Here is a 20,928-nt window from a genome sequence, read left to right on the forward strand (position 1 = left end):
CCCAAGTCAGCATCACCCACGTCCTGCCCCTGCAGCACTTGTTTCTTGTTATCCCAGGGCCCAGGCACTTGGCTGCAGCCCCACTGCATCCCCTGCGGCCCTGGCACTGCTCATGGGGACAGAGCCAGAGGCTGTGCGGGTACTCGAGTCTGTGGCAGGCACTGAGTTGAGTCTGGGCTGCTGGGACCCATTTCCTGAGCCTGCGCCTCGTGCCACCTTGTTAAAAGGAGACAGAGAGGAACACGAGAAGAGGGGAGAAGTGGAGGAACAAGGCTGGGGAAGGATGGAGGGAAGGGGAGCGCAGCGGGGAGCAGGGCGCTGAGAACCAGCTGCAGGGCGCTGACAGCCCGCGCACAGCCACACGGCAGTGGGCATGTCTGAGGCACAGATTCGAGCTGGAGCTGCATGCTTCCACGAGAAGGAATGGAGATTACGTGCCTCATGCCTCTTCTCCTCGTGTCTTCTGCAGAGGGACCTCGCTGTGCTTCTCGCCGTCGTCACCTACAGAGCAGCAGCACCTCAGCAAGAGCCAAGGAGGCAGAGAACAGGGGTTCCTCACCCCCAGGCAGCAGCTTCCCAAAGACCCACAGCTTCGCAGCTCCAGCCCCAAAGCCCGGCCACGGGGCAGGCAGCAGGGCTCACCTCCTGCAAGGCAGCTCAAGTAGGCAGCCGGGGCGCTGCTCCCATTGACCAGCTCGTACTTGGTGGAGCTGCTCACCGCGTCCTCTTCCCCCGTCCCCTCATCGTCGTCTTCCGAGTCCACCAGCACTAAGACATCGCCCGAGTCCTGGCTCCTGCGGACAGCAGAGCAAGCAGAGGTGGGCTGAGAGGCTGAGGACAGCTTGTCCTGACCCTGTCCCTCCAGGCTGCCTCTCCCCTGGCTCACACGACTCTGTAATGCACCAAAACGACCGATTTTTGAAGGACTCTCCCAAGCCTGCACTAACCGTGTTCGAAGAACAGCTGGTTTCACACCCTGTTGGCAGCAACACCACCAACGGCATTCTGCACTGCTTCCCATTCGTCTTCCAAAGTCCTCCAACCATCTCATGACCATTCATGTACTACACTGCCAGAGCCCCTCCCGAGCAGGGTTATCCTCCCCTTGCTGCACAGAGGGGGAACTGGAGGCACTCAGACCAGAGTCTTCCCATGCCGCAGCACCACAGCTGTGGGGACACAACCAACAATGGCAAGGAGAGGGAGCAGGGCCAGGAGCAGCGAGAGCAGGAAGCAGAGGAGAAACCCAGCGCACCTGAACCCCGCAGAGGTACGTGCAGCTCTCAGAGATCCCGAGGGAGGGGAGGACGCGGTGCAAACATCAGCGCAGGGAAGCGGGAGGCTGCCATTTCTATTTACTCACCACGTTTTAGGGCTCACCAGCACCAAGGAGAAGCTCTCCTGCACAGCCTTCCCCCACGCTACCGGGTGCCTCTGCGTGTCCAGAGGCAAGGCCAAGTGCTCTCCTCATCCTCCTGCTCCCCGAGCCACACCAAGCCTCATGCCAGCGGGCTGAGCCCTCCCGCTCCCACCCAAGCCCAGCTTGGCTCTGGTCTGCCCACCTGTCCCCTGCCCTACGGAGACCATGGATGTCAGGAGGCAAACTAGCGAGTCTGTGCAGGACGGGACGAGGAAAATCAACTCACCTGAAAGCAGCACCTAAACGGGAGAGAAGGGAAGGGAAAAGCACGTTAGAAGCAGCTCACTGCTGGTTTTGCTGCGCAGCCCCCGCCTGTGGGATGCTCTCTGGCAGTCAGAGGAGGTGCAGATGCAGAGGTTTTCTGCCAGAGAGGAAAAGCCATCAGCTTGCCCACGTACAGTGAGAGAGCTTGGGAGAAAAGGGAAGAGCAGGGATGGCTCTGCACAGCTCAGCTCCCTGCGTTTTCAACCCAGCTCCTTCAGGGCTGATGGGGATTTTGATCAGGAGCAGGATGAGGCCGAAGGGCTGGGGTAAATCAGCGACCAGCTCTAGCACTTCAGGAAGGATGGGCAGGTTAGGGACAGAATCCCTTCCCTGGCTGGCGTGGAGGAGAGCTCCTACCTCTGAGGCACAGGAGGGGGTTGTAGTACAAGATGAGCCCGGCGATAGTGAGAACAGCCATCAGGGACAGGATCGCCACTGCGCCCACGACTCCAACAATGTTTGTTGGCTCTGCAGAGAGAGGAGACACGGGCGGCCATCTCGTCAGTGGGACACGGATGGATGCTCTCGCTGCAAGTGACAGAGGTCTCAGCGCTGCCTCAGCTCTGATTTCCCATTACTTCAGTCCCAACACCATGTAGGGTGCGAGTCTCAGGCCCCTGAGCTTCACGGAGATGGAAACCACCACCACAAGGGCCCTATTTCTGTGTCCCTGTGCATTTAGTGGATGCAAATCAATCCCTGTTGCAGCTCAAGCAGCATCCTGAGTGCTCCTCTAACCCCAAAACCGACAGGGAGGGAACCAGGGAAGCAGCTGCGCTCCTCTCTGAGGCCCACTAACACCAGGGAGAGGAGAATCGGGCCTTTTCACCCTGGGATGAAGGAACCCAGTCCTGCATCCCACTTGCTGTGAGAGTATCAATAGCCAACGGGCTCTCAGGGGCAAACAAAGCCCCCAGGGGCTCCCCTACAGCTGCAGCGAGCTGCCTCCCTGCCTCCCACAGCGACCCCAGGCAGCCCCACTCACGCTTCACCGTCAGGCAGACGAACATCTCCCGCAGCCCCACGGGGTTCTGCGCCTTGCAGACGTAGCAGCCCCCGTCGGTGCCCTGGGAGCAGTTCCGGATGGTGAGCCGGGACACGTTGCCCTCCTGGGCGATGAGGTACCTCCCTCCGGGCTGGATCTCCGGCTGCGTGATGCCCCGCAGCCAGCTGAGCCTCGCCGCCGGCACGCCCTCGGTCACCCGGCACGTCAGGGTCACGTTGTCACCCACAAAGCAGGTCTGCGGGGGGCCCGATTCCAGGGAGGGGAGTTCTGAATGGGGAAAAAGAAAAAAGTCAAGGAGGGGATGGAGGAGTTTAACACAGCAAGCAATCCGCCATCTGACAAATTAATAAGCTTTAACAGAAGGAAGCATTTAGGCTGTTCACGGGACTTGAGCAGCCTTCCAAGGAGCTCTGTGAGCAACTTTCGTATTGTTCAATCCTGGTTTTGACACCTGCCTTTACATCCACAGGGGGGGTGCTCAGGGGGCAGCCCATGGGAAGATGGCAGAGAGAAGAAAGGCAGCCCAGGCGTTTTCCTTGGGAGGTGCAGAATTCTCCTGCAGCCCTGACAACCCGTGGAGGATAAATACAGCCAAGGTTTTCCAAAGCCACTTTCATTAGCCCTTGTTAGAGGCTTATAGAGAAGCAGGGGCATGTACAACCACCTTGCCATAAAGCCAGCCCCAACAAACTTCAACTCAAGCTGAGCAGGGCACTAAAACCTCTGGTCACCTTCTCTGTTGCGGCCACAAGTACGAGTGTTTGCAGAGGTGAAAAGCGTGCTGCTCAGAGATTTGCCAGCCCCTGTACCCAAAACACACGTCGACAACAACCCTCCCATGCTGGATCTCACCTGTGGAACTTCTGTACCTCGTGCAGTCACCTCTGCACAAGTCAAACCCTGCCGGGCTGCCTCATTATCATCCCCCTCCTGCCCCACTGCAAGAGCCAGCAAGCCTGCTCTGCCTGACCACTGCCTTCGTGTTCTGGAGGGCAAAGAACAACCGGGGTAACTGTCTGCCCCACCGTTAGCAGGCTCATTAATAATTACTGTGCTGAGCCAGTCAACTCACTTATCTCCACAGAGCAGGCAGGCTCCTCCTGCTCGACTACGTGGCTCCCAACACACTTGAAGACTTTGCGGTGGGCGAGGTGGGAGCTGTTCAGGGTTTCCACGTGGGTGTCCGAGGACCTCGAGGAGCTGATGACCCAGCTGGAGTTCTCCAGATCGCGCCCCTCTTCGCTCCAGTGCAGCGTGGGGTAGGGGTACCCGCCGGGCCAGCTGCAGAACAGCTGCAGCATCAGCCCCGAGGAGGAGGTCTCAGCCCAGCACTTCAGGGTGGACTGCGGTGGATCTGTCAGAAGAAGAGCACAGGGTTAAAACCATATCCAAGTCACAGCTCTTAGCACCCCGGGGCTGGAAGCCCAGCAAGAGCTTGGTTTTCCAATCCTCCTTCAAAGTCTTTGTGGTTTCCCTGCCTGTCTGGCTCCCTGACCCCGTCCCTGCACCCCAGGGGGCCACAACTCTGAATGAGGGCCACCAGGGACCAGGCTGTTCTGCAAAAGGCAGCCCAGCAACCACTAACACACAGGGGAGGGACAAATTATTGCCCCAGCTTTGTGTGATGGCAATCAGTGCCGAGAGGTCCCACACTAGCTCTCGCACCCTGCGCCGCGCTTTGCATCACCCACGTCCCGCTTGCAGTGGCGGGGACAAACTCCAGCAAAGAAGGGAGGCAGGGTAAGTCACCGTGGCCTCGTGCCAGCACCACTCGCTGGGTAACAGCCAAGAGCACGTTTGCTACTTAAAAGCAGACACAGCTAAGTGATGGTGGGATGGGGCAGAAACCAACAGAACCCCAAGGGCAGTCCCTTCGGGCAGCCCGAGTTCCTCCTGCTCTCCCATCAGCTGGCTTCTTTTCACTCCTGACACTGCCCAAGAGCATGATTTTAGTGCAGAAACTGGAACATACACACGCCCATACGTATGCACGTGCCTGTTTAACAGCCATAGGGAGGGATTCTGGACTCTGATCCTGGCAGAATTGCCCCTGCGGCTGGCTTGCCTACTCCCAGAGCTGAACAAGACCCCACTGAGAGACCAGACTCTGCCAAGCAAAGCCCCAAACAAGAGATGTCAGGGATGTCTGACATGTAATTTGGAGAACATTTATTCAAGTAACCCGAGAGATGACATAATTTAGAGTAAGGGGAAAAAAATCATAGCACAAAACCCACGTGAGCTCCAACAACATACCTTCTTGGGGCTCGGCTTTCCTGGAACTACATACATGCATTTTTTTATGATCTTTGAAACCACCCAGCTGTGGCAAGAAGTTTCTCTGTCACTTCCTCTGTTCCAGCCCTGGGGTGGTCTCATAACTGCTCCTGAACCCTGGCTGCGGCTGACAAGAGCAACCTGTCAGCCTGAGTCATGGGGAACTGCCCCAGATCGAGGGGCAGACCCAGGCAGGGCACTGCACTTCTTGTGCTGGCTCCTGGCACCTGCCTCCTAATGCTGTCAGCTTTGTATCCTAACTCCCAGGCTCTCCCAGCACAACTCTGCTCTTCTCCCTAACTGTTAAGAGCAGATCTGTTCCTTGAAAAGTAAAACAAACAAGATTTACCCCAAAACTAACAACCTCTCACCCCCCAAACCACTAAAACACCATAAAACACCAGCAAAAACGGGCTCCATGGTCACAGAAGAGCCGAGAGTCCTTTATCAAATTGCCCACAAACAGACCAGGAAATCCCTCGGAGGTGTGCAATTACACGTTTCCTTCACACCATGTGCTTCCTATCCCAACACAAACACAGAACAGCAGCCCAAGGCCATGGCTGCACCTCTGTCATGTTGCTTCCTCTGCTTGCGTGTTTGTTTTATTTTAAATACAGTTTTAACCACAAATAAAGCTTTTTGGTACATCCAGCTTGGGATGAGTTGAGGACTGGGAACTTCCACACAAAGCCCACACAGATTCTGGGTGGTGCTGCCTGTGCCAGGCAGGTTCACTCCAGCCCAGGCCAAGTTGCTTCAAGAGCCAACAAACACCGAGTGTGAAAAATAAAAGGCACATGCTTCTAACATCGATAAGCTTCAGCTTCTGCCCTTAGCTGATGCATCACCTACAGCATCACCAGAAGTCTCCCTGCCACCTATTTAAGGACCCCCCAGTGGACGTACCACCTGTGTGACCTTTGGAAGTTAACTGACAAGTTCTGCATTAACAAGGGAATTTCAGAATGGTATCAACACTTGGCATGCCCACAGAGTTTCAGAAGAGGGGAAAAAAAAGTATCAAAAGGAAACCACCTTAAGATTTAGGACTTCCCCTTCCTAAGCCCCATGCCTACACATTCTCTGTAGCAGCCTGGGGTTTCTGAATTCCTTTGCTCCAGTCCTCTGTGACCCTCCAACCCCATCCACAGGTTCCTTGCCCCAGGAAGGGAATTTTACCTGTGTTAACGTGCAGAGATTTAATCTGTACAAAACAGGGACAACTTTTACAACACACACCCTTCACCAAAGGCTGGCAAAGGAGAAACACCCTGAATGCAAACAGAAAACAAGCATCACACTATAAATATTGACAAAAAGACAAGCAAGCAAGGAAAGGGCCAGTAAAGCACAGAGTGTCACCGCAACAGGAAAACCGGCAGCAGCCTTTCCCTCCTCTAAACCCTGGAATATGGGCTAGGGTGGCATAAAGGACAGCAGGTCACTGAGGGGCCTTTGAAGATTTCTAAGGGAATAAGTACGAATGGAAATGGGAGTAAGCACCAAAAGACATGACAGGGAAAAAGGCTGAAAAAACAGTCTGTGCTGATAACAATAGGCACATCCCATCACACTGCTCCCAGTGAGAAATTTGAAGAATGTGATGTTTCTGTCAAAGTCAGAAGAATGCACTCAACGACCCAAAACAGGCAACTCGTCAGCTGAAGGCCCTCCATCCTCACACCAAAAGGATGGCAGCAAGGTATGGCACAGTGCATCTATTCCAAAAAATAACCAAAAAAGTAACCATGATTATTGGGCAGAAGTCACCCTGATTCTGAGGCAATGGGCCACAGGTATAGGACATGAAAGATCTGTCCAAAAACTAGTTTATCACCACCAGCAAAGAAGGAACTGAAAAGGCATAGTGAGGGCTTCACAGCTGGCATGTTAATGTTCGCTGCTTGTGAGTAAATGTTTAACTGATTTTTATATGATAAAACCACCTTCCCCCTTTTCACATTAGTTTTCCACCAGTGCCAGGTTTGCTATGAATCTGGGAACCTGAGCCCCAGGCTGGGGGAAATCCACAGGCACGGGACAGACTTACTGGCTACCAGGAGCTGGACTCTGTGCTCATGGTCTGTCTTGTTTAGCACTTCCTTGCAGGTGTAGTTGCCTTCGTCCTGCAGACGCAGCTCTGTGATGCGCAGCGAGCTGTTGTCAACCAGGGAGAAACGGACATCTGGGGGGAAGGCGACCCGCGAGGAGAAGAGTGGGGGGAAAGAGTGTGGATCCCCTTGGAACCAGACCACCTCTGTTGCTTCTTTGGAGACATTTCGGCATAAAAGGAGGATGCTTCCTCCAACCTTCCCAAAGACCACTTCTTCTGTTCCTGCAAAACAGAAGGGGTGGTGTTAGGGATCTAGGGAACCTGCAAAATCCCCTTCCATAGCAAACTTTGCAACAAAGACTTGGATAAATGAATATATGGTTTTCAGCAACACCAAGCCAAACGTGTTCATCAACAGAGGATCCAGCTCTTCCATGCTGTTATGAATAAAAAAGTCATTTGGGGGAACCTGCTGAGGTGCTTCATTACCACACCAAAGCCACTCCTCCCTGCCTGCCGTCCTTCTGTTTACCCATCTCCCTCCGTTGATTTGCCTGCCCAATTTTTGTTCTGGTGGCCCTGAGGCACGTATCCTGCCCTTGACTCCAAAAACCTATAAAACACTCATTACGGGGCCTCTTGTCACCTCCGCAAAGGATCTCCAAGATGCATTTGACAACTAGAAACATTCAGTGCAAACACACGATGAGAAAGAGGAACATAACTTAAGTCTCAATGGGAAAGCGATACCAGCCTATTTTTGCCTGGGGAAAGGGGCAACCAACAAAGTGACCTGAAGGAACCGGACACAAGCTGCATCAGAGCATCGGTGACAACGAATCGGCAGCGATGAGAGTCCAGATTCATGGTTGTGGCAATGCTGGTGCTCACCCAGGATTTTGCTGAACCTCTGGCTCCTACTGCCCAAGCAACCTCGTCCCTACACTGCCTGGGGAAAGGAACAGGAACAGAAGAGCCAAAGAACTCAGCAACGCAACTCTAACATCGGTAGCCACAGAGATAACTCTTGGGGGCCTCCTTTTACCTCTGCCAGGCTTCAAGCCCTACCAGCCACATCCCCTGCCCCAGGGGACCTGAACCCGACAGCAGACACAGCCTTTTCCGAGGCAAAGGGCAGTGATCAGGCACGCAGCCTACACCCAGAGCCGGCAGCGCGGCAAGCCCTGCTCGGGCATCTGAAGGCAGGTGGGAATTTGAAAGGGAAGGGGCTAACAGGTGATGTGGCAACAATAATAAAAATAAAACATATTACTGCTGCACCAAAAGCCTCGACCACACATCTGCCAGGGACAAGGTGAGCCAAACCCTAGCCCCATTGCCACTTGTCTCCATGCAAGGCTGGCTCTAAAACGGGCTAAAAACCCCTAAAACCCCGATCTCCGCAGTCCCACCACGACTGGGGCGCTCGTTACTTTTACCAAAAAGTTACTTTTAAATAAATAAATAAATAAAATCAGCCCTTAGGACCCCCTGGAGCCCTCCCCGCGACTCCGGCTGAGGGACCGGCGGAGCCGCCCCAGCGCTCGCCCACCCCGGTACCTGCGGCGCCCCGGCGCAGCGCCAGCCTCCAGACGCAGAGGGCGAGGAAGAGCCGGGCCGGCGGCGTCCCGCCGGGGAGCCCCATCGCCCTGAGCCGCCGCCACCGCCTCCCGCTGCCTCTCGGCCCGCCCGGGAGGCGGCGCCGCCCGGCCCCCGCCCCAAGGCTCCGCTCAGGGGCCTGCCCGGTCGCCCCGAGCCCCCCGAGGGGAGCCGGACGGGGGGCCGGCCGCCATCTTGGCCGCCCGCCTGCCCCTCCCGCCATTTTGGGCGCCCCCCGGCCCCCTCAGCCCATTTCCCCGTCCCGTAGCGTGGTGAAACGAGCTGCTGGGCTTTTTTCTCATAGAATCATAAATACCGTAAAAGACCTTCAAGTTCATCTAGTCCAACCATCACCCTACTACCAATTTCACCTACTAAACCATGTCCATACGCACCACATCCAACCTCTCCTTAAACACCCCGAGGGACAGTGACACCATCACCTCCCTGGGCAACCTGTTCCAATGTCTGACTGCTCCTTCTGAGAATCAACATCTTGATTATTTCTTTCAATTATTTCTCCATTCTTTATAAGAGTGCTTTGCAGCAACAGGTGGCTTCCCTGGCAGAAAGAAGGGGTTAAGTACCACTGGGGGCTCTGGGCAGGAGCAGGTGAGCATCTGCTGCGAGAGGACATCTGCTTGGGCACAGGCTGCGTGGTGCTTTGGTGGCAGCAGGCAATGCCCTGGATTTGTATGTAAAGGAAGAAATGTGAAGATCATATCAATAAATCAAGACCTCTTGTCAGGGTGTCCTTGGAAGAAAGGGAACACAGGCAGTAGAAATCAAACCAATGCATAGCGCAGCATAACACTGGCAAATTGAGATTTCTTGAAGGCAGGTGCAGCTGTGGAGCACTCTACTGGACTTGCCCCAATGTATTCCAAGGCCGACTGTTGTCTTGTATTTGCTGTGGTTCTTGTATAGGCAGGACTTCATCTGAAATTGAAAGTCTTTGTCATGATCAGCAGGTGAAGCAACCGGTGTGAAGTCAAAGTGAGGTGCTGAAGTGGCCAGTATTTCACCAGTGTTTTTTGGGGGGTGCCACATAATGAGCTCAGGTGCAGTCCAGGGATCAGTGCTATGAGAATCATTCAGTGCTATGAGAATGGTGTTTCCAGAAAGCAAAATGGGGCAGCTAAGTGATGCCTGAAAGCAAGCCCACCCCCAGCCCCCCCCCCCCCCCCCCAAAGCGAGCTCTAGCACCTTCTGTAATGCAACCACTTAAGAAACATCCCAAAAGAAGTGAGGCTGGGAAAACCAGTGATAAATGACTATGAAGTATACCAAAAACTATATGATTTGTGGGTAAAAATATGACTTGGGGAAAAAAATAGCTCAGACCAGAGTCGTGCAGGAAAGAAGCATGGCAGACAGCAGTATAGACTGGAAGGAGGCAGTGGGTGGAACAGGTAAAAGATGAACTTCTCCACAGCTAGAGATCCAGTGGAAACAGAAGCCGCAGGGAACAAGGAAAGGGAAAGGTACAAATGTTTTCAGTTTTTTTAAAGTTGACCCTTGGATTCCTATAGTTGAGTGCAACAAAGCACAGCTAACATGCTGCTAAATTCCAGCAGCAGATGTGTTAGAAGAAATAGTCCCTATGAATAGGAGGAAGCACCTGCCTGTTTCTTCACCCTGTGGCTGCAGATTATGAAGGTTTAAATAATAAAATAAAAGCTAAAATGCCACTGCAGGATCTGAGAGCAGCTTGGGAGAATCTGTCAGCACCACCTTTGTCCTTCTTGCAGCATGGATGTTTTGGGTGGACCCTCGAGGCTCGGCTCAGCTGCCTCCCTTGTCCTGGAACGAGTGGGAATAGCTCCTTGCCCACCGCCCTTCAGTACAGGGCAGCAGCCGACCCAAAACAGCGAGTATCTGGGGCACTCTGAGGATGATCCTAGCAACCACCTTCTCTTTCTCATCTCGTCCTGACAGGCAGGAAAGGATATGGGGATTCTTAGTAGGTCAATTAATTAACAAAGCAAATGAGGGGAGAGGAGTGAGGCTCAGATAGCTCCATTGTGCTCAGCAGACCAAGGCAGGTGGTACACGTCCTCACACAGGAGACTGATCCCATGTGTACGTGGATTAGGCTGACCCTGCTGCTCTGTGCCTGCAGAGGAGCTGGGAGCGGGTGTCATTGAAGAGGACTCCTTCTTGTTGAGCCAGGGAGAATTTCCAGCACATATGGCAGCTGAAAACCTACACCTTGAATACAAGGGCTCTGGGCTGATGCCAAAGAAGAGGATGGCCAGAGGCACGCGTGTTTCCATAGGGAAACATGCAGTCAGTGCCCACATGCAAAGAGGGAGCCTCCTCCTACCAGTGGGGGACAAACCTTCCTGTGCTGGGACAGAGACCTCAGCAGGCAGCAGCATGCAAAGATCAAGCCCTGAAGTGCTCCAGGACAGGTTAGGGCCACAGTGGGCTGGGAACAGTGATGCTTCAGGGTTTGATCTGTCTGATACTCCTCCCCCAACTCAACCCACATTGTCTCCAGCTGAAACCAGTCTGCTCCATGCAGCCCTGTGGGCTCCTCTGGCAACTGATGAGAGCCAAGCTGGGAGGACATGCCCTGCAGGTCAGCCCCAGCTGCTGCTTTATACCCAAACCCTCCTCCTCTGACTCTGTTGCCCACTCCAAAATGCGAAATACAACAGCAGAAACAGTGAGGCCATCCCTCCTGGGAGGGAGAAGAGGAAGAGGTGCCTCTGAGGTGTGTGTGTTCAGCGCAGTGGATGTTCACCAGTCCCAAAAACACACTAACACATCATGGAGCCAAAGCCATAAAGTGGTCTGCTAAATGCTCAGCCGTGCTGCCTGGTCTCAGCCCCATTGTGCATGCCCCCTTGTGCATGCGGGGATCGTGGTTTATAAAGGGAACAGGGCAGGGGACGAGCCGTGAGCCCTGCCCCACAGGGACGGACCCCGCCGGGCGCCGCGGCTGCCGCTGGCCTCGAACCTGCGGCCCGGGGGTCCTCGGAGGGGAGGGGGAAGAGCCCAGCCAGCGGGGGGCGGGACCACGGCGGGCGCCTCCGCCAATGGGAGCGGGGGGCGGGCCGAGGGGCGGTGCTGATTGCGCGGCGCGGCTGTCAGTCAGTCAGGAGCGCAGCGCAGCGGCGAGGAGGGGGCGACCATGGCGGTGGACCTGGGGCTGTGGAGCGGGCCGCTGAGCCTCACCGAGGTGGAGCAGAGACCCGCGCAGCCCCTCAGGGTCAAGTACGGCTCGGTGGAGATCGACGAGCTGGGCAAGGTGCTGACGCCCACCCAGGTGAGCGGGGGCGGTCGTCAGGGGGTGTGTGTGTGGGGGGGGTATGTGCGCCTGCCCCCCTGAGGGAGCCACAAAATGGCGGCGCGGGCCCTCGGCCCCTTCTGGGGAGCTGCAGCCGCGGCCCGCCCTGGCTGGCGGTCGGGGGACGTCTGGTTTTGAAGCCTTGGCAGCACCCGTGGGTGCCGAGCGGCCTTGAACGTTCAACACCGAGCGTGGCTGGGCACGCCTGGCCTCCGTGCGCGGCGCTGCCGGCAGCTCCCGCTGACGCAGTCATCGCTCCAGGTGCAGCACCGCCCCACCAGCATCGAGTGGGATGGCTGCGACCCCCAGAAGCTTTACACGCTGGTTCTCACGGACCCTGATGCTCCCAGTAGGAAGGACCCGAAGTTCAGGTAATGGGGGTGGCACTCTTGGACTGAGCCGAGGGTCAGAAGGAGGTGGGGAGTGGGATCCACGATGTGACAGTGGGGCTGTGGCTGGGGATTGGAACAGAGTCCTTGCATCTCTCCTTGAGACAAGGACAGCGTGGGGAAGAGGAGCTGCTTTTGCCAGAGCTATTTGGAGGTCTCCTGCACCTTGGAGAAGCACAGCATTTGCAGCTCACTAACATGAGCCGTGCATGAGTTGGAACTAGGTCTCTTCGACTAGGTCTCTTCGTGCTAGCAGTAACATCTTAAAGCAGGGACCAGCTCACTTTTGCTACATCAGGCCACTTGGAATCACATGCAGTGCTCCCTCTTAGAGTGTCAGACTGTGGGCGTGGTGGAGCCTCAGGGCACGATGACAGCTGCCTGATGGGCTCAGCATCCTGAAGGAGGCAGTACGTGCTGTGGGCCCGATACCCTTTGGGTCTGACCAGCCAGGAATGGCAGTGGATAGCCTCAGTCACACTACTCTGACAACTTTTGGGGGAAGACAGCTGCTCAGAGCAAGGAAGGCTCTTACCCAAGGGCTGTGTCGCAGCCTGACTGGTTCTTGCTGTCTCCTTTCAGGGAATGGCATCACTTCCTGGTGACCAACATGAAAGGCAACGACGTGGGGAGCGGGACCGTGCTGTCAGACTACGTCGGGTCGGGACCCCCCAAAGGAACAGGTCAGTACCCAGCTGCAGTTAGGAGGAGCTGAGCCTGGCTGTGCTGCGAGCGAGCAGACGCAGCGCTCAGGGGCACAGCACGTGGCTATGCAAACCTCGTGTGGTGCCACAGGAGCGGCCCCGGGGGGCCTGCCTGTAGCACCTGGGCACTGATCATGGCGCCCCTTGGACATCAGGTGATGGATCCGTGCCCTTCTGCCTGAATGCAGTAGTTGGGGCAGCTTAGGGACAACGTGAGTCATTCATGCACCTCTTGTACGTCTCCTTTAAGCTCCTTTAGCTCATGCTTATCCTGAGAATGATGGCAGCAGCTGCCACTGCGCCCCAGGTGGACGCAGGCTTGTTCCCTGAGCAGCTGGGGTCGCTTCAAAGCCACCCCTAAACCGCAGAACTGCCAGTAAGGTGCGCTTGCCGTGCTGTCTCCTCCCCACAGGGCTGCACCGGTACGTGTGGCTGGTGTACGAGCAGCCAAAGGAGCTGAAGTGCAACGAGCCCATCCTGTCTAATCGCTCTGGCGACAAGCGAGGGAAGTTCAAGGTGGCGGCTTTTCGCAGCAAGTACGACCTGGGGGTGCCGGTGGCTGGCACCTGCTACCAGGCGGAGTGGGACGACTACGTGCCGAAACTCTACGAGCAGCTGTCTGGGAAGTAGGGAGGAGGCACCTGCACGAGCACCGCATGGCACCCCTGATCCCCCAGAGACCAGCCTGCTCAAAGCACCTCTCCGTAGTTCTGTTTGCCTGTGAGTTGAACCCGGCTGCTCCCGCACTGACCTCCTGAGCCGAACCATAACCTTGTTGCCGTCCACAAGCTGAATCTGCCTTGTTCTCAGCGCAGTCTGGACTCGTGCTGTGCTCGTTCCTGTAGGTGCAGCCTGTAGCTAGCTCAGAAAGCTTCTGAAAAGGCAAGGGGCAGCCCCTCCGGGCTGACCTGCTCAAGGGAAGTCGAACCCTCTGTGAACCGCTGCCACCTCAGGGTGTCCGTGCTGTACTGAGGCAGCGTTACGCGGCACTGGTGTGGGTGCAGAACCACTGCTGGTTGGTGCTGGCTGCGGAGCCTTCCCCTTCCAGGAGGGGAGAAGGCAGCAGTCAGAGGGAAGCTGCTTTTTGTTTTTTCCTCCCTCAAGTATTTGGCCAATGAAGTGAACCACTAAAGTCATTGCTTTAAAGATATCGAGAAGAACGAGGCAGGGAAGCTGGTTATCTGCTGATTCTCTATTCTCTTCTGATCTCTGTTGCCACTCGAAGCAGAGCGGCTTTGTTTTGTTCATGTTCTGTTGTGACCCGATGCGTGCTCACAGTGCAATTAAAAACTTCCCAAGGCAGGCGGTGTGGTTGTGTCCTTGGGGAGGAGGGGAGTGCTGGCAGCTTGGCGCGGAGCCGTTCCTTCCCCTCCTGGCATGGAGGAGGCGAGGATGGAGGCCTGTGAGGGGAGCTCCCCCCGGGCAGTGCTGCCTGAAATACGCGGCGAGCCTGGAAGATAAAGTGCTGACGTTTTAGGAACGGAGCTCAAGGCAGGCGCATCCTTATAGCCAGGACAGCATCGTTTACCCCCTGAAAACCTCCACCACTACAAACATTTGCCTTCCTTGCTGCTTGTGGGGCAGCATTTGCTCGTCGGGTCCCCCCTTAATTGCAGATGTCACCTCCTGTGCTAAGGACCACCAGTTACCTCGAGGTGCTTCCCTGCAGGGCTGCAGTTGTGCTTCTGCTCCTCCAGCAGCCTGCAGGGGGCGAGGCCTGGTGGTGGTTCCTCAGCACTCCACAGAAAATGAACCACAACTCACGGCTGTCTTTAAAAGATTTAAAGAAATTAAGCTAATGTGCTCCTGCTCCACACAACTGGAAGCCTTCCCCTCCTCTGAAGTTTTTCCTTTTCTCAAAGGTACTATTTCTTGAGGAGTGTGTAAAACACACGTTACAAGCCTCAAAATGCAGCAATGCCCCCTAAAAATCAGTTACCTCATACGTGCAGTTCCGCCGTGTGAGTGAGGCCGCAGGTAAGCACGTGCCTGTGCTGTGCCACCACCAAAACCACGGGAATAGCTCCTACGCACAGGGCCAGCAAAGAAAAAAAAGTGAGGATTGAGATTTTTTCAAGAAACCACCCCAAATAAGGACCAAGATCCCCAAGACAGAACACACAGGCAGCTGGAGAGGAGGTGCCCGAACATTACTCGGTGCTTCACGAGGGCTGGTTCATAGCCCAGGACTTCCCAGGCTGGAAGAAGGGCAAAAAAGCTGGGAGCAACAAGCCGTTGGTTAGCGTGAACACCTCCCCTGCACAACGAACGGGCTTCGGAGCAGCCCAGGAGTTCCCCCACCAGCAGTTCCTGCAGCAGCAGGCTGAAGGATGGGGCTGGAGGGATGTCACCGCCCTCCGCGCACCCCCGAGAGCCGCGCTGCAGTGGGACGCCTGCGCCCCCCCAAAGGCACGCGGCGAGCCCGGCTCCCACCTGCACACCCTGCAGGGAAGGGGCAGGGGCAGCCCCGGAGCCCTTCCCGCAATGAGACAGCGAGGCGTTGTGATGAACACTTTTATTTACAAATATAATTAAAAGCTCTGACAGTTATTCATGCTCTTCCTTTGAACCTGAAAAATGTTTTTTGTTCTTTTGTTGTTTTCTTTTTTTTAAAGTGCATGCAAAAGAAGTAAAGCCTTTTTTTTTAATCTTTTTATTGTAAGAAAATACACAGTTTGAAAGTGTGAATAATGCAATATTTATGACCGAGATCATGGGGTTGGGGGTGGACTCGGGGGAGGAACAAACAAAAAAAAAAAAAAGAAAAGAAAAGAAAGGGCTCAGGATGATCTGACAGACAGTGCTGAACTCCAAGTACTGAACCGGAAAGTGGGCGGGGTGGCAGGGAGCAGGAGGGAAGGGAGGAAAGAAGTAAAAAAATTTTTGATCAGAGAAACAGTTAAAATACAATATGAAAATAAGTAAAAGCTCTCCTTAAATTCCTTCTATACACAAAATACACGATTTGACAAAGCCCAATTTGTGCTACTGGGATCCTGTGGGCTCATTTAAGTGTATTCACATTCTCTGCGACAGCAGAAAATGATTATGATACAATCAAGAATATGCCGAGGACCGAGGTCTAATCCCCGCCTCGCCTGGCATGGTTCTTCTAAAAATCACCAGATCTTTGCCCCGCCCCTCCCCACCCCCAAAAAAGTAATAATATGTCACCACTGATATGTACATCACGATTAAGTTTTTTTTTTCTGTAAAATGTATCAAATTTCTCAATCTTTAATAAAATTTTTTTATTATTTAATTATTCCTGATGAATAAATACCAAAAAAATAAAAATAAAATAAAATAATGCAGCAGCTAGTTAAGGTAAGGCTGCGGATTTAGTCTCTCTCCCCCTGGGTTTGTATACATCATTTGAGTATTTTTTTTGCTTTGTACTTTCGTAGATTGGTGGAAAAATGAGTGATTGCTCAAAAGCAACATACATCCACTTTTTTTTTTTCCATTAAAATTGTCTCCAAAGTTTTCACTGAAACATTTTTAATCATTGCACAGAGACATCAATACTGTGACATACTATGGAAAAGACCGCCAGGAGCTGTCCTGCACCGGGACTTGACACAGGGGGAAAGGGGGCCCCTGATGGAGTAAGAATATACAGGCACTAGTCCGACACGATGTCAGTAAGAGAGACAGAAAGAGAGAGAGCACGCCCGTTAACATGGGGAATGTTGGTTTTGCAAGTTTCATAATTATTTTGTTTGCTTTTTTATCCTTTTTTGTTTTGTTAAATGGCAAAGAAATTTAATCTCATCTATAGTCCTCCTTGGGATATTCTAACGTGACCAAATTCCCAAAGCCCATTCGCAAGCTCTCCATGTCAAACGTTTCAATCTCTCGCTCCTGCCTTTCCAACAGAAACTTTATCCTCTCGCTGCGTTCCTTCTGGAGGGCGGCTAGCTCCTCTTCGATCTGAAAGAAGCACAGTCAGCAGCCCCTCAGGGCACGGTGCGGCAGCTCCCCGCCGGGTGCCGACCCCACCGAGCCCGGCCCTGGCCGTGCGCAAGGCGAGATGGGCGCGTGCCTACGGCTACCTCCTAGCAGCCCCCCCAACGCCTACCTTTTGTTCCAGATGTGCTCTGCGCAGCGACACCCGTTGCTCCAGCTTCTGGAGTTCTCTTTCATGCTGTGCTTCTGTCTGCATCTTAATTTTGCTCTGGTACGCGTTGAGGAGCTCCATCTCCTGCTGGAGTTGCAGTCTCAGGGCTTGGCATTCCGCTTCTTGGGCCTCGTCCAGCCGGAGCTGTAAGGGGGAAGAACACCGTGTGCTGCACGGACTGACGGCCCGACTGTCCCCACGCCGCAGGCCCAGGGGCAGGAGAAGCCTCACGCTGCACCTACCGCCTGCGAGGCCATCATCTCGTTGATGCTTTGCTCGTACTGCTCTGCCAGGATGGCGAGCTTCCTCGTCTGCTCGTCCTTGAGGCTCTTCAAAATTGTCTTGTGCTCACTCTTTGGAGTTACTTCCAGCTGGTGATTCTTCAGTGCTTTGTACTGCTTAGTTTGCACTTTGCACGTGTCCTGGAACTGCTTTTTGATCTGCATTTCCATGGCCTGCCAAGGAAGGAACGATGTGAAGAGCACGAAGAGCTTTGGGAACGGAGAGGTTACAGTGCACCCAAAAGGAGAGCCACAGCTGCCCCGTGCTCTGCGCCGCCTCCTGCCCCTGTACCCATGTGAGGAGCTGCTCCGTGCCCGCAGTGACCTAACGAACAGCGCCAGCTCCAGCCCCGCTTCAGCCCCTGTTGGGGTGCGGCTGACCACAGGCCCAGGCCAGCAGCAGGACCAACAAAACCCTCTTTAGTTATTTCCACTTTCTGCCGCTGCTTCCTGCAGCTCACCAGCCCATTGCCTTGCCACCTGCCTCCCGAAACGCAGGGCGGCCTTGCTCCTCAAGGCCTCCCCGTTCTGATACCCACAAACGCCTCCACCAGCTGCCTCCCTCACCACAACCACACGACGTGGAGACAGCAGATCTGACAGCTAGTGAGAGTGTGACACGATGGATAAAAGCTCTGTGCTTTTTTTTTTTTTTTAAAGGCATCCTGAGGAGGAGCAGTAATCTCCCAGGGCAGCTCAGAGGTTTCTAACCAACCCACAGCCGGACTAGGACAGGGCACTGCTCAGCACACCCAGGTTCTCTCCCTTTGTAGCCTTTGAAAGCAAGGAAGAATCAGCCAGCCCCTTCCCACATCAAGGTCAGTAAGCTGACATGAGCAAGGGCATGAAAACAGCACAGGTCATCCATCAGAAGCAAGTTCTGTCACGCTGGGTTAAGGACTAGCCTAGTTTTACCCAGCAGCCTCAATTAGCACAGCACTTAAAAATAAAATCAAATCCTGGGTGAGCTCTTTGCTACAGTAACCTGCAGCTTCCTTACACCAACAGCTCTGAGCAAAGGAAAGGGACGCAGAGGAGAGCACGGAGTGCTGGTGGAGAACGCTGGCTCTGCGGTGTGGGCGCTGTGCAAGGAGCAGCAGGCGCACAGCCTGCCTGCCCAGCCAGCACAGCGGGACGGAGGGTGGAAGAGGAGGAAGGAAAGCTTCCAGCACCTTCAGGTTCTTTGGTTGCTGCCGGAGCTCCATGAAATGCTTCCTGTGCAGCTCCCGCTCTCGCCGCTTGTTGTATTCCAGCTGGTTCTCGAGCTCAGTCTGGTGCTGCAGCCGGATCAGGTCCATTCGCAGCTTCTGCAGCGTGTGTAGCTGCCTGTACTCCAGCTCGCGCGTCGACTCGTCGTGCCGGATCAGCATGGCGTGCTCCATTTCTTTCTGGGTCCGCTTCTTGTTTAACTCCTGCACAAGAGCACAGCACAGCACAAGACAGAAGTTGAATTTGCAAGGCCGGGTGCCCTAGTTACTCCCCTAGATGGCATCGAGGGCTTTTACATGCCACAGAAAAACCCGAAACCAGCAGCACGATGGGAACGGTAATAAAGCAGCCACCTAGCATCCCCGTTACCGCTCCTCTGCCTGCTCCCAGGTCCCCTGGTGAGTCTCCAGCAGGTGGCACTGGGGCCACACGAGAGCCCTTTGCAGCTGCTGACAGCCCTGAGGTTTTTAATACATCCTTGGGTGCTCCGAGCTGCGGTGACTGACAGCAATACGTGCAAAATTGGGACTTTTCTGTCTGTTTTACATTGCCTTAGCCCCTGCTAGACACTGGGATATGAGGCTTCTTATTCATCACTAATACTAGAATGGCCAAAGCGGAGGAGATAACTCCAGCATAGATCTGTTTTTTACCTAGCCCACCACCCCACACAGGTGATTTTTGGCCCCAGCTGCTGTATCTTTTTGTAAAATGAAAATATATTCCAAGTTTCATGCCACTTTGCAACGTGTACATAATTGTTCCTCCACAGAGAGCCCTACAGTCCAGGGAAACCTTCACCACGTTGCAGACCAAAGAGGACAATAACTGATTCTCTCCCTGATTGCTGCTTTTATTTCTGTCTCAGGGTATTGCCAACAACCTGTAGAGCCTGGAGCTGAATCCAGCTCAGCTGAGCAGTGATTACATCTGTACCTCTTACTGGTGATTTGGTGACCTTCACAGATGGTCTGCTGGTATGCCTCTGCTTCAGCTCTCAGCTCACAAACCTATCACTACGCTTCATGCTAGGCTCCAGCACAGCAGGGGCCGCTTCGCACTCCGTACACATCCAGTGCCCAGCACGGGGAGTGCCCCGTGTTGGCTCAGTCTAACAAGTTTTTGCAGTCAAAGCAAGAAATCTAATTAGAAATTCTGAGTTGTTGCTTCATGCTGTAATCCTGTTGGACTTCTCAACGTCAGCACCTGCAAACAGGTCCTCCAAATCTGCTGTAACCACTGTGAAGGCATTGCACGTGTTCATGCTTAAGCCAAAGCTGCACCCTTGACAGCCAAAATAAAAAATGAGATCTGGTGATATGCTGAAATCTTCTCCTGTGACACCTGTGCCTTACGCTTAGGACAGGCCAACCAGCTGCTCTGGGGCCCACTCCACACCTGATTGCAGGTCAGGGAGAGCAAACAGAGGCACTCCACTTCTCACAAACACTTTCCCATTTGCACAAGGAAATCTCTCAGTTACATGAAACATCAAGAAAAAACATTTTTAAAGTGTTATTTACTTCAGGAGCCTGATCGAGTGAATATGAACTAATTAGTAGGGGCGTGATTTTCAGGAAATAAACAACACTGACATCATTCAGAGAAACAGTTCTCTTTAGAGCTTAAATGCAAGAACTCAGAGGAGTGTTTCCTGGTTAAAATACACTCCAACAGCGTACTAGGTAACTGAATTCCGGTCTCACCCTTGCCACAGAGCTTACACACAGTGCTAAGTGTGCCCAAATCTGATTTTTCACACAATCATTCATTTTTGGGGTGTGATTCGTAAAGCAGCTGAGCAGCCCCAGGCATGTCCAAAGCCAAGGGCAGCAAAGCTCTGCATAGGTAAAATACTGGGCACCATTAAGTATGGTGGAAAATCTGATGGTAGTAGACTAAATAAATGATTATTAGAACTTTTTGACCACTCGTTCACTCTCAGGTATTTTATTTACTAAAATACCTTCTGTTCTCACAGTCCTTGTCCAAAAATAACATTCCATGAAGAATTCAGACCCTACAGTGATGACCACAGCAAAATACCTAGAAGTAATAACTCTTTTTCCGAAGTGGTATTTGACTATATGCAGCCCATAAAGCGAGGGTTAATAACAAATGAGGAAAACAAAGATGTCCAACAGCTGCTCCTCAAGCTACCACCCACTCTGGGCATGTTGAACACTGGATTGAGTGGAGCCCAATGGCAAAAGCAACTTCTGATTATTTGTGGGTGCTCAGGGCACAGACACAACAGGACCGAATTTTTGGTATTGCTTACGTTTGTAGCATTTTGTTCTGCAAAATT

At 53.7% G+C, this 20,928-nt stretch overlaps 3 protein-coding genes across 5 annotated transcripts in view; 1 reads left to right on the forward strand and 2 right to left on the reverse strand.

Annotated features, from left to right (window-relative positions):
- Nucleotides 1–45: 45 nt before the first annotated feature.
- Nucleotides 46–8,793, reverse strand: VSIG10 (V-set and immunoglobulin domain containing 10). Its single transcript, XM_035341007.1, has 8 exons — nt 8,584–8,793; nt 7,021–7,305; nt 3,763–4,044; nt 2,670–2,957; nt 2,042–2,152; nt 1,647–1,659; nt 643–794; nt 46–501 (listed from the first exon to the last, which is right to left on the reverse strand). The coding sequence occupies exons 1-8, from the start codon at nt 8,666–8,668 to the stop codon at nt 440–442; spliced, it is 1,278 nt and encodes a 425-aa protein (XP_035196898.1). The 5' UTR covers nt 8,669–8,793; the 3' UTR covers nt 46–439.
- A 2,911-nt stretch (nt 8,794–11,704) lies between these two features.
- PEBP1 (phosphatidylethanolamine binding protein 1) lies at nt 11,705–14,312 on the forward strand. Its single transcript, XM_035341008.1, has 4 exons — nt 11,705–11,896; nt 12,179–12,288; nt 12,889–12,989; nt 13,423–14,312. The coding sequence occupies exons 1-4, from the start codon at nt 11,762–11,764 to the stop codon at nt 13,638–13,640; spliced, it is 564 nt and encodes a 187-aa protein (XP_035196899.1). The 5' UTR covers nt 11,705–11,761; the 3' UTR covers nt 13,641–14,312.
- A 1,198-nt stretch (nt 14,313–15,510) lies between these two features.
- The window catches only part of TAOK3 (TAO kinase 3), an 80,167-nt gene continuing 74,749 nt past the window's right edge, over nt 15,511–20,928 (reverse strand). For all 3 annotated transcript variants that reach the window (XM_035341001.1, XM_035340999.1, XM_035341000.1), the window contains 4 exons: nt 18,584–18,823; nt 17,373–17,585; nt 17,092–17,274; nt 15,511–16,943 (listed from right to left, as the gene is read on the reverse strand). In XM_035341001.1, the coding sequence (XP_035196892.1) occupies nt 16,782–16,943; nt 17,092–17,274; nt 17,373–17,585; nt 18,584–18,823 (798 nt within the window). In that variant the 3' untranslated portion in view covers nt 15,511–16,781. The remainder of the gene's footprint in view (nt 16,944–17,091; nt 17,275–17,372; nt 17,586–18,583; nt 18,824–20,928) is intronic.

This window comes from Oxyura jamaicensis, chromosome 15 (assembly GCF_011077185.1).
Source record: "Oxyura jamaicensis isolate SHBP4307 breed ruddy duck chromosome 15, BPBGC_Ojam_1.0, whole genome shotgun sequence".
Lineage (NCBI taxonomy): Eukaryota > Metazoa > Chordata > Aves > Anseriformes > Anatidae > Oxyura > Oxyura jamaicensis.

Coding starts and splice junctions, on each gene's coding strand:
- VSIG10 (XM_035341007.1), bottom strand. CDS start 8,668: ATGGGGCTCCCCGGCGGGACGCCGCCGGCCCGGCTCTTCCTCGCCCTC. Junction 4,045..7,020: donor AGTCCAGCTCCTGGTAGCCA/GTAAGTCTGTCC, acceptor TTCTTCTGACAG/ATCCACCGCAGTCCACCCTG. Junction 502..642: donor CTTGAGCTGCCTTGCAGGAG/GTGAGCCCTGCT, acceptor GCTGCTCTGTAG/GTGACGACGGCGAGAAGCAC.
- PEBP1 (XM_035341008.1), top strand. CDS start 11,762: ATGGCGGTGGACCTGGGGCTGTGGAGCGGGCCGCTGAGCCTCACCGAG. Junction 11,897..12,178: donor AGGTGCTGACGCCCACCCAG/GTGAGCGGGGGC, acceptor TCATCGCTCCAG/GTGCAGCACCGCCCCACCAG. Junction 12,289..12,888: donor AGGAAGGACCCGAAGTTCAG/GTAATGGGGGTG, acceptor GTCTCCTTTCAG/GGAATGGCATCACTTCCTGG.